The 13,038-nt window shown below is 38.8% G+C and overlaps 1 protein-coding gene across 1 annotated transcript in view; it reads left to right on the plus strand.

The window, feature by feature from the left end:
• The window catches only part of MALRD1 (MAM and LDL receptor class A domain containing 1), a 468,338-nt gene that overhangs the window by 331,535 nt on the left and 123,765 nt on the right, over nucleotides 1-13,038 (plus strand). Inside the window, exon 30 of the mRNA XM_075124752.1 lies at nucleotides 3,932-4,112. Within this exon, the coding sequence (XP_074980853.1) occupies nucleotides 3,932-4,112 (181 nt within the window). The remainder of the gene's footprint in view (nucleotides 1-3,931; nucleotides 4,113-13,038) is intronic.

A 13,038-nucleotide genomic window follows, 5' to 3' on the forward strand; every position in this document is an offset into this window, starting at 1 on the left:
TGTCTACAAGATTTAGAAAATCATAGGGATTTTGTTTGTTTTCTCTGATTAATGATTGTTGCACTCCAGAAGCGATAGGAACTGTATGGCACTGGAAGGGAAAAAAGGAATGTTAAAGATAAAAGCCTCTAGCAAGGGTATAACTTCAGAATACTAAGAGATATTGCTTTAAAGGGAGGATTTATGTTAATAGTTGGTGCAAATAATGAAATGAACTGAATTAAACCCTCCAACTAAAGGAAGCATTGAATAAATTTGTTACATATTGATATCATCTACTGGATATCAACAAAAAAGCAGAGAAATCAAGAGAGCTAAAATCTGAGCACTCAGTTGGCACATGTCAATAGAAATCAGAGGGTAGCTTCCTTCAAGGAGCTTGAAGTCAGTGTATAGAAATCTGAGGGCTCCACGTGGGACCCCAGAGGGTTTTGGGTTTTGTTGTTGTTTTTTAGAAGAGATTTTGAAGAGTTTGTTAATCCCCTGTACAGCAAAGACTCTCCCCCTTGTTTAATGCCTGTGGGGGAAAGATTCTCCCCTTCTCACAGGCCACAGGACTAAACAGAGTTGACTGAACCCACAAACTAGCTGCAGAATCCCCAGTGCGACCAAAACCTGCACCCGCTATATAGAAAGGACTCTTCCTTATTCCAGGGGTAACAGGATAAGAAGAAGGGGTGAGATTTCATTTCAAAGGTTGTATTTCCCTTTTTTTCTTTAACATACAATACTGTAAGGTATCTTGCTGAGTCTACATTCTTTAATGAAACCTCAAATAGCCATATTTTAGGTCTTAACTAATGATATATCTGTGCCATCTTTTGTAAGTCCAAGCAAATTGGCTGAAGAGAGATTGAACCATAAATTTAAGCAATTGCTTTTGATATTCTAAACTTGTCCCTTTGGACCAATCCATTCAAATAGCAGGAACCATTCTCTTAAAAGTGCCTTCAAGACAAGTGTATGTTTTTTCTTTGGAGAAATACTGGAAGTGTGGTAAATGTGGTAGGTACTAAAGAGTTGATTTGCTCTGCTCCTTGATATAATTGCTGAGCCTCAACCCAAGTCTTTGACAGTTGCTTGCAAGACTGTATTGGTGATTTCAGTACATGCCAAGAACTTGGTTGTGTCTGTATTTTCTTGGTAAACTGTTGATTGTATACAAATGTGGTTCTGGGTGAGTTAATAAATTGTTGTTTAGTTAAGAATAAACAAATGCACCTATATAAGAAATATAATTTGAGTTAAAAGGAGACATGAAAATAATTTAGCATTAAATAGTAAGCTAACACTTCTTGAACTCAATTAAAAAAGGTTTTCCTATTTAGATTCCATTCTAATATTAGCTAAAACACTTATCCAATTGGGAAATCTAGTTTGTTAGATTTTAGCTTTAAAATCTAACTGATACCAAGCATATTCATAAAATGGATCCCATGGAAAAATAAAAGCTTCTAAAATACAAACAATTCGGTGACAAACCATTCGTTCTAAACTGTGTGAAAATCTGTGGGCCACAACATTTTCACAAACTAGAGTTTGAACAGTCACAGCTACAGATCCACCAACCATAGTAAATAAATTCTGTGATTTTATTCACAAAAATACTTGCAAGTAATTTTTTACTATATGATGAATTATAATATTGATATTCCTCGCCAACCTACTAGAATTCTTTGCGGGGATCAACAAGCATGTGGACAAGGGGGATCCAGTGGATATAGTGTATTTAGATTTTCAGAAAGCCTTTGACAGAGTCCCTCACCAAAGGCTCTTAAGCAAAGTAAGCAGTCATGGATTAGGTTTTCTCATGGATTGGTAACCGGTTAAAAGATAGGAAACAAAGGGTAGGAATAAATGGTCAGTTTTCAGAATGGAGAGAGCTAAATAGTGGTGTCCCCCAGGGGTCTGTACTGGGACAACTCCTATTAAACATTTTCATAAATTATCTGGAAAAAGGGGGTAAACAGTGAGGTGGCAAAATTTGCAGATGATACAAAACTACTCAAGATAGTTAAGTCCCAGGCAGACTGTGAAGAGCTACAGAAGGATCTCTCAAAACTGGGTGACTGGGCAACAAAATGGCAGATGAACTTCAGCATTGATAAATGCAACGTAATACAAATTGGAAAACATAATCTCAACTGTACATATAAAATGATGGGGTCTGAATTAGCTGTTACCACTCAAGAAAGAGATCTTGGAGTCATTGTGGATAGTTCTTTGAAAACATCCACTCAATGTGCAGCGGCAGTCAAAAAAGCAGACAGAATATTGGGAATCATAAAGAAAGGGATAGATAATAAGACAGACAATATTATATTGCCTCTATATAAATTCATGGTATGCCCACATCTTGAATACTGCATGTGTAACCCACACACCTCCTGGGTGTGGTGTACTGTCCCATCTAGTGGCACCGAGACCACTTAGAGAGAGAGATTAATGAGTTTTCTCTATAGCCTTAGCTAACAGCGAGTTGGCTTTTAGCTCATGCAATAGAAGCTCATGCACTAAGCTCCAGAGGTCCCTGGTTTGATCCTGCCCACCGATGACAGGGGTCTGTCGACGTTACACATGCAGATGTGGTTGCCGCATCTCAAAAAAAATATATTGGACTTGGAAAGGGTTCAGAAAAGGGCAACAAAAATTATTAGAGGTATGGAACGGCTGCCGTATGAGGAGAGATTAATAAGACTGGGACTTTTCAGCTTGAAAAAGAGACAACTAAGGGGGGATATGATAGAGGTCTATAAAATCGTGACTGGTGTGGAGAAAGTAAATAAGGAAGTGGCATTTACTCCTTTTCATAACATAAGAACTAGGGGCCACCCAATAAAATTAATAGGCAGCAGGTTTAAAACACACAAAAGGAAGTATTTTTTCACACAACTCACAGTCAACATGTGGAACTCCTTGCCCGAGGATGTTGTGAAGGTCAAGACAATAATAGGGTTCAAAAAAGAACTAGATAAATTCATGGAGGATAGGTCCATCGACGGCTATTAGCCAGGATGGGCAGGGATGGTGTCCCTGGCCTCTGTTTGCCAGAACCTGGGAATGGGCAGCAGGGGATGGATCACTTGATGATTATTTGTTCTGTTCATTCCCTCTGGGGCACCTGGCATTGGCCACTGTCGGAAGACAGGATACTGGGCTAGATGGACCTTTGGTCTGACTCAGTATGGCCATTCTTATGTTCTATTCAAATACTAAGCATAATGTATGCTGTACATCTGCTCAGCTTGTATACTGGGATTGTACTACAGGCTTTTGAGGCTAATTTTTTATTTACATTGGCACACTTGTAATTCAGGATGTTACTGTTTCCATTTAAAGCATATTGGGTAAACCTATGGATTTCTTATCTTTGTTAGTTTTCTTATTACACTTATTACCATGGTAACAATTGGAAAAGATTGTACCTATTTGAGAGAGATCCCCTATATTTAAAATTGAAGAAATATCCTTGTAACCAATAATATATTACCAAACACAAAGAATGCACCTGAGTCAGGTATAAAGTCAAACGTACTGCTGCTGACATTTTTGATCACTAGTATTACACAAACCAGCATTAACTATTACAGTGGGTATTCTCAGAATGAAAAGACAGACTGATTTGTGTGTGTGTAAGTGTAAGATAACAACATACACTGCTTTGAAGTTTGGTCATACACACAGTAATTTTGTATTAGTGCTCCATGCATTATAGATTTTTTTTGTGATTTGTATGATAGTCTCTTCATCTTACTCTTTTTTCCTCTCTATCCCAGCAAAACATGTGTCAATCATTTACTGACAAAATTCAGTATAATACTGGAGTATCAAGGGGCATATCTCAGGGTCTTCCCTTTCTCTTCATGCAGTAGTAATTTAGCAATCTGTGCTTTACATATACCTTACTATACATATCTCCTTTCATCTTCAGACTGATAACGGCCTTTCAAAAGCGTGGAGTGAGTCTGGGAACCCTGCTGATGAATGGAGGAAAGCAGAATTGCACTTGGGGAAGCTGAGGAATTTTGAAGTCATATTTGAAGGCATTCGTGCCAAAGACCTAGGTGGAGGAGCAGCAATAGATGATATTGAGTTCAAGAATTGCTCCATAAGTAAGTGAAAGGGACTTGTTTTCTGTGGAAATAGCTGGAATGGAAAGAGTGAGCTCATGACTGATTTTAAGCATATTATGGTTTAACTGATAAGATTTGCCGTGATGTCACTATATATAAAATCAGTCATGAACAAATTATTTTTATTCTTGAAATTCTAATAGAAATTCTGTTTAAATGGGAACTTTCACACCCATGCAACATTCTCAAGCAAGTGGACAAAAAGCCAGTAAATATCTGAATTCTCTTTCCTGCTTTTTAAGCTATTTGGTTTTGAATAAAAGCCCATTGGCTCCTATGCAACCAAGGAGGAGGGCATATGAGCCAGTTTACCTATGTAGGTGCCATTCTATGCCTGGGAGCAAAAGCTTCCCCTCTCTCCCCACCTTGGGATCAGAGTAGCTCTGTGTCTGTGGACTTCACTGTGGGCATCATTCTAGTAGCCTTTTGGGGGATAGGAAGGAATTTTTCCCTCACTGCCAGATTGACCCAGGCAGGGTGGCTCCCTCTGAGCAGTGTGGCATCCAGTGGGTAGGTTAGGTCATATTGTATTCCTGCTGTTGTGACTTCACAGTTGCCAATGCAGGTAACTGTTTAATAGGGGGTCCAGTTGCCTGATAAACTGAAAGTGAAAGTTGTTTCCTTAAAGAAGGTGTGGAATGGGGTTACAGCTCCTAATGTCTGGTACAGTGAGAAGACCACCCCTTTTGCCCTTTCCCTCAACCCTTATATGAGAGGGGAGCAGTGGGGTCCCAGCAATGGTTCTGGGAACAGGTTAAAGGTGTGGAGGGGCTGAAAGCAGCCCTCCCCCAGGTTGTGCAAATAACCAAAGGAAGGTTAACCTTCACCGAACAAGTTATTGCTGGATTGTGCCCAGATGTATTACATTAATAAAGCTGTGGACTAGTTAAACCAAAGTCCAGGTGTCTTGTCAGTCTTCCTACAGTGTCCGGGACAATTTACAAATTTGAGTTCACCACAGAATTTAAGAGGGATTCAGCTAACAAAAATGACAAGGAAATTACAAAAAAAAAATGTAAATCATGTCATAAGTCTGGTACCAGTTTATTTTCATGTGAATATAATGTTTTAAAATAATAGTGCACATTTGCTAGTGCAATTAGTAGAAGCAAAATCTATTAGTACTTACAATTACCTTGCATTATATGAAGTTAAAGGTAAACGATGTATGTATTGAGGTTATGCTGTAAAATTTGCTTCTACTAACTTTACAAGCTAACGAGCACTGCATTTTGAGAGTGTATGCAAATATATATATATATATGTATTAGTATTGGTATTATATACAAATAAATATTCATGGTTCTCTTTAATTCCATATATTGTAAGATATTTTGAAAATAACACTATATTTATTATTGAAAATATTCTATATAGAACTGTCTTTATATGAAAGAAAATGTTTGCCTCAGTAGGGTGCTCATCAATGGATTTTCAAATTCCAAAATATATGTAAATGTTGAAGGTTTACTTTAGGTTTAGTCTCTCTGACTTATTGTCTGAACCTGAATGTTAATATTGTTTTATAACCACCCTTGCGTGAAAAGACCATTGCAGTAAGGCAATTCAGAAGTAACTTTGGTTTATTATGATGTTTTAGCAACTATTTGTTTCAAGAGCACTACTTCAACAATGGGCTCTCCTGAGAACGCAATTACATATGAGTTAGGATTATTTTCACATACATTACAATTTCTGCAACACCACAGTCCTGTGTAATTTGCAGAATGTTAGGGTTTATGAGCATTGGTGACTCGTGGGATGCTTTTCTTGTAGGTGTCTGGGCTATGCTGTTGAACTCCAAAAGGAGGCCAAGTGATTATGAGAGAGGCGCAAAGCTGTTTTATAAACAAAACGGAAATGAAAAAAGATCTAGTGAGGAAAGTTAGAAGCACAAGATAATCTTCCTTTACAGAGCTATCACTTGCCTGGCAGATGTCTCTGGCAACATTATGTGGAAATTTTTACAAAATGGTGAATTACTCATTTATCTATTGGGCACAGTGAGGTTTTCATTAAACTTCAGGTGTACACATCCAATTTCTTTAACAGTCTCCTTTTCTTTTAGCTTTACAAACACCATGTATTTCAGCCAATGGAAGGAAAATCTCATTCCCCAGTAATTTTTTGAATTTCTCTGTATTTACTCTCTGGATAGCCCAGAGTTCTATAGGTTACAATCTCAGATTCTACACTTTGGTCTTTGTGTTCCTCTTTTAGAGAGGAAAAATAATCCAAAACCCCAGCGGCTATGAAAGTTTTGCTATTCGTCTTCCTTCTGCTCAGTTCTGTATTGTGGTAACAGAGGCAGCATACTATGAACTGGGAATTCTCCAGGGGACTGGGAGGTGGGATGAAGATTTACAAGAAACTCTGGCTACAATCCTCTGACTCCTCACCTAGTTATGTGGTCCCTCCCTCTATGATCCACTCAGCTAACCCAAAAATGGAGCTCTGTTTCTATTGGTTCCAATAGCGCTCTAACCCCGTCATTGGAAGTGAAAGTGTACAGAAGAGGAGATTAAACTCCTTTAGGCAGCATTAGCTACTCTGGTTTTTATGCAGATATTAGGAATGCATGAAGATTGGGAAAAGGCTGTTTAGAGAACTGTTCCCTGATTCCTCCCTCTACTCCAGGGCCCATTCCCTTTTTCCACATGTGGCCCTTCAGCTACAAAGGAAACAACATTATCTCAGGTAGGTGGATGCGTTTTCCTCTCCATATCATTTCTCCCTTCCTACCTCCTGCCACGTATGTTTTCACAGTATCAAAGCAGTTTTAGGCCCCAAAGCTTATGAGTGAGGTTTGCAGAATTTTCTTGGTAGATATCCTATTCTTTGGAGTTCCCTCCATGCTGAAATGTGATTAAGCACAAATTCAGTTAATTTTAGAAAGACACATTTCTTTGCCAAATGGATTAAACCCTGGTTGCCTAGCTGACTAGTAGAGCTGCAATTACCAGGGAGGTGTCTCTGGTTGAAATCATGAATGTCTTGGCTTACCTATATTGTCATAATAATTATTATAAGCAATTGTCTGGTGCTTAAGTAATCTACAGTATTTTAGAGGAATACAGCCTTATTGTTTGTTGTAAGATGACTACTGTAGTTGCCGTATTATAAGGGCTCTGTGCCACCACAGCACAGGTGCGTAGAGAGGTGTTTGTCTTTTGTGAGGAACTCCATACTCCAGGGCCACATAACAAATATTCAATCTTATTGGTGCCTGAGTGGCAAGAATGTGCTGAATAAAGAATGGAACCCATGCCGTTTCCCACTATGGGACTTCCCTCTCCATGGGGGTTTTAGAGAGAGGTACAGGTTAATCTGTCAGCGGCTGTGTGAATTTTATGCCTTTTCAGCATACTTTTTAGGAGACAGGATATGGGACTGGTTGGCTTCCCCAGCCACACTTCCTGTTTGGTGATTATTTCTTCTTCTTAACATGTATGCATGTGCTGTACTGAATGGAGCTGCTGGGCTTGTTGCATTCACCACAAATGCAGGTTTAGTGCCTTCCTGGGGGATATTTCTATATAACTTGGCACCATTTTCCTGACTGCTCTGTGCAATTAGGGCCTGAAATAATGCTCATCAAAATCAAAGGGATTCTTTCCATTGGCTTTAATGTCCTTTGGATCAGGCCATTAATATGATTTTGTTCACTTCTATGCTACAGTTTGGGCCAAGCTTTTTAATTTTTCTAACACATCTGGAGTGCTGACATTTGTCTCAGTATGTTGTCACGAAGGAGCCTGCCCTTCCCTTACTTGTTCTTGTTTGTTATTGGCTCCTTTACCTTTGTAGAACAGGCAAATAAATTGCATTTTGCCGTATTCGCAAAAACAAGATTTCCCATCTGTTCCTAGCCTGGGGCACTCAGGACTATAGAAAGCATGTTGTGTCTAAGTTGTTTCTGTAGCACAATGCATGTGGTTTTATTATTTGATGTGTACGACTGAGAAAGATGGTTGTTAAACCCGTGAGCACAAGTATCGTGCAAACAGGCCAGACTTTTCTCCTTGTGACACTGCTCTGGGCACCATGAAGGCAGTGGCATCTATAGCCTAGCTAGAATTGCTAAGGTGAGAGCAGTGGTGGCCACATTTGTGTTTTCCAGTAAACAATGAGACCTGCAGGGTTGCAGTGTAATATAAAAGATATTCAAGCCGCTGTAACTAACACAGAGGAATAAATCACTAAAACAGCCCACAAAAGCCTTAAATAAAATAAAGAATAATTAACTATCAAGCTGGCAGCTCCCTCCATACAGCTTGATGATGCATTGTAAGACTGAGATAATCAGAAAGCAGTGGAAATCAGAGTGTTTTAAATTGGTTAGGAAAATTTTTTGACAATGACCTATGCATCAGAAAACTCACCCAGAGAACAGGCAGTATGGGGTGGAAAGTTTTTAGCGCAGCTCTGGTCATCCCAAATGCCCAGGAGAGGCTCCTCCACATGTTCTCGGCCTACAGGAGCTGCTGAGGGCTATTCCAGGTTACTTGTACCTTTCTGTTTCTAACAGGACTAATTTACCCCTGTGGGGGGTGGGTCTCAGTGAAGGCTGTTGCTCTCCAGAGTATAGACACATATTAACATTGCTTTTGCAGGGAGGAAATGTTGGGTAGTGGCTAGAGCAGAAGTTAATAGCCAGGGATCACAAGTTCTGTTTCCAGATCTGGAAAAGACTTACTGTGCATGTGCACACTTTCATTTGTTTCCTGCAACAACTCTCGGCTAAAGGGTGCAATGCATATTATATGTCATAGTGGACTTTGCCTGGTGACGGATCAGCATTGCTTGTTCCTTGAATTCAGAGCCTTTATGAAAGCCATAACCTAACAAAGCACAAACTTTTCACTTGATTTCCTTTGTTTTTTAACTCATTAGAGTGTTGTTAACTAAAAACACTTATCTGAGCGGAGCATACAAATAGCTTTATTTCTTAAATTGCTGAGCAGCTGGAGTCCAATCCTGAAAGGACTGAGTGCACTAAACTCCCACTGACATCCATGGAAGTTGAGGGTAAGCAGCACCTTGAGGGACTTGCACCCCTAATGTGTGTCAGGACTCACAGGGAACTGTGAGAAATGCTACTGGAGTCTTTTGTCAGAGTCAGAAACAAACAAGATGCAAACAGTTCTTTTTAAAGAGGAAAGGTTTGATAGGTTCCAGATTTGATCTTTTTCTAATTTGCAGATTTATGTATTATAATTCTTGCTGAAAAACCACCCAACTGTCCTAAATGATCCAGAGTGAATTTACAATGGTTGATACCTATTTTTAAAAATGTTCATTTTTATTATTGTACATATATTGTGTTTGTTATTTGCAGACCTATAATAATGGAAAACCAGAGGTTATTGATGGTACAAAATAATGTCCATGGATTGTTTTATTTTTTCTAATTTTTGATCTCTTCGTTATGGCCATCTTGCAACTTCTAAAAATGGTTGGAAAGAAGTTGCAGTCCTGGACCACTTCCAGTCCCCCTAAAGAGCATATTGTGCATTGTTGATCTGAAATGAAAGAGACAGGCTCAGAGCTGATAGTTTGCCATCACATAATAGTGGGCTAAAATCAAGCATGCAAGATCTCAGAAGTGCTATTGCCATAAGTCTGGATTTTGTACATAAGGTAGTGGAAGAATTGCTGCCTGTAATAATTTGTTAAAAATATCAAGTTCTACTCCAGCTGGATGCAAGAGATGAGAATATCAGACTGAAAAAATAACTCACTAAACCAGATGATGTGACTTTGGCACTAATTATTTATCACAAGGCATCATTAAAGAACACAGATAATAACAATAATTCTAAATTCAAATGTAATGGAAATTTCCAGATAAGTGAGAGGAATGATCCATGTTATGTGTCTGCTGAATGATTAGCTGATTCATTTGGGCTTTCATGGTCTGTTAAATGAGTCTTGTGAAAATGCAGGAAGAAGAAACGAGCTGTACAATTCCAGTGACTTTTGTGAGCTGCCTCTTTGGAACCATATTTCACAAGGTTTTTTCTTTATCTTTAAGGTGATTAGGACTGGCATTCTCAGCTCCTTCCTGTTGCTCTTGTAGAGGTGCTATAAGCATATCCAATTAAAAAAAATAAAAACAACCATGGGGACTGCGACCTATTAAAGGAAAACTAGTTTAATTTATAGTTAGTGCTGACGAGAACACTTGCCCAAAGCTCTAACCAGATTTGATCTAAAATGTACAGATGGTTTAGAAATGTTTGGTTCACTTTTTAATATTTTTTATCATTTTTGTTCCTCCTCACTTTCTCCTTATGGCATGAATGAGAGGTGAAAGTATTGAAATAACCTCAGAAGAGCTTTGCTTTCGCCCCATCAGAAGAAGGAAGCTCGGAAAGTGTTGGGAGGAAAATCTGTTCTGGTGAGAATTCCAGCCCAGATATACAGATCCAAGAGATTGTGGCTAACCCAGTGTTTGGTTGCTTAGCCCAACTTTTGTTCTTTTTAAAATAGGCCATCACTTTACTTATGCCGGGTTAGTAAGGAATTCCCCCCCAAGTCGGATTGGCAGGGTCCTTGGGGGCTCTGCAGCTTCCTTTGCGTCATGTGGGGCAGGTCTCTTGCTAGATTCATCTGGGTATATGTCACTTAATTCCAGAGGTGAGACTAAGTGATCCAGTAGTCCATTCTGTCCTTAAACTTTATTACTTGAATTTTCAATTCTGCACCATGCAACACGTTATAGTGAGTGAAGAAGCTAGTTTGCCCTGCTCAGGAACTCAAGAAGAGATCAAGAGTTTATAACAAATATGAACAACCATTGCAGAAATTGGCCCTGAAATGGTAGTCTTCTATGGACTTCAGAAAGAAATAAAAGCTGGAGTTGGTTTAGCTTCTCCAGATATATATTAGTATTAGTATTTCATAATGCAAAGCATGTTACCTTTTTATGGCTTTTGATAGTTATTCCCTTTCTCATTTTTTTCTTCCCCCTTTGGTATTGCTTAACGTTTTATGATTCTTTGCTCTTTTTCTATCATTTCTCCTGTATTAGGCTATTCTAAAACATGAGATTCAAAGGAGTCGGATCATGTCGTTAGCCTATCCAAAGCCCCACAAAGTCAGTGGAAAGATTCCCTTTGATTTCAATAGGCTTTGGATTAGGCCTTTGGAGAGAAATAATTTTATCAGCCCCTATACAGTTCTCAGGTACCACAATGATGGGTGAATTTAGAAAACACTAGAATGGAATCACTGGGAATCTTTAAATTTTCATCATTACAGGAGAAAAAAGTTAATTTTAACAAATCTAGAAACCTTTTAGTATCATTCACTTATATCATCATTCAGTGACTGATAGATATAATTTATTTTCTTTGGGTGAGATTCTCACCGTGTTCTAGTGTGCCTACCTTGGGCCACTAGGTGCTTATGATCAACTGATTAGCCATCACAACCCGTAAATCTTTTTCAGAGTCATTGCTTCCCAGCATAGAGTTTCCCCTATGTCCATCCTGTAAATATGGCCTACTTTCTTTGTTCCTAGATATATATATTTACATTTAGCCATAATAAAACACATATTGTTTGCTTGCTCCCAGTTTACCAAGAGATCCAGATGGCACTGTCAGTGACCTGTCCCCTTCATTATTTAGCACTCCCCGATTTTTTGTGTCATCTGCAAACTTTATAGTGATCATTTTTGTTTTCATCCAGGGTCACTGATAATATTAAGTAGCGTGGGGCCAAGAACCGATCCCTCCAGGGTTCCACTGGAAATGCATTTGATCAGTGATGTTTCCCCCTTTACAATTACATTTTGACACCTATCAGTTAGCCAGTTTTAATTAATTTAATGCGTGCCATATTAATCTTATTCTAGTTCTTTAATGAAAATGTTGTGAGGTACTAAGTCAAGTGCTTTACAGAAATCTAAGTACATTATGTCAACACTATTACCTTTTATCAACCAAGATTTTTAATCTCTGGGGAAAAAAGATGCCAATTTAGATTCACTGGATCTGTTTTCCATAAACCAATCTTGATTGGCATTCATGATATTACCCTCCTTTAATTCTTTCTTAATTGGATCTTGTATCAGCTTCTCCATTATCTTGTTCACAATTGATATCAGACTGACAGGCCTGTAATTACCCAGGTCATCCCATTTACTCTTTTTAAATATTGTCATAACATTAGCTTTCTTCTAATCTTCTAGAACTTCCTCAGTGTTCCAAGATTTGTTGAAAATCATCATAAATGACCTACTAAGCTCTTGGTCAGTTCTTTTAAAACTTTTGGATACAAGTTTTCTGGACCTGCTGATTTAAAAATGTCTAACAGTAGTAGCTGCTGTTTGACATCCTGCTGAAATACTCGTGAACTGGAAAGAGTGTTATGTGCTATGACTACATCATCATTTTCTCCCAAATAAAAAACAGAAATATTCTTCTCCAGGACCATGCTATTATGTAGTCCTTGCAGGCAGCTGCTGCAGAATTCCCCATGAGGGTAGATGAGGAAGGAGGAGGGTTTGTTCCTAGGCAGGAGAAATTACTGCTGATCAAACCTACAGTGATTCCCAGATGGATTTTCAGTGGGAAATATACCTGTATCTGATGGAAGCAAGCTGCACAGATTTATGTCTCAACTTCCCCTTCTGGCTCCACGTTCCCTCCCACAAAGCCATGGGTCTGTATAGAGGGTTCATTGGGTTTTGGGGACCAGGAAAGAAAATGCAAGACAGCTGCTGTTCTTTCCCTTGCTGTGTATGTTCACCATTTATTACTTGCCCAACCAAGACTGGAGCTTGGTGCTGTACAGATACATAATACCAGGCAGCCCAAGTCCCAAAGAGCTTAGCTTACAACCTAAATAGACCTCACAGTCAGAGGATAGGAGAAAATAAATGTTTATCCCCATTTTA

The sequence above is a fragment of the Caretta caretta genome, chromosome 2, assembly GCF_965140235.1.
Source record: "Caretta caretta isolate rCarCar2 chromosome 2, rCarCar1.hap1, whole genome shotgun sequence".
In the NCBI taxonomy this organism is placed as follows: domain Eukaryota; kingdom Metazoa; phylum Chordata; order Testudines; family Cheloniidae; genus Caretta; species Caretta caretta.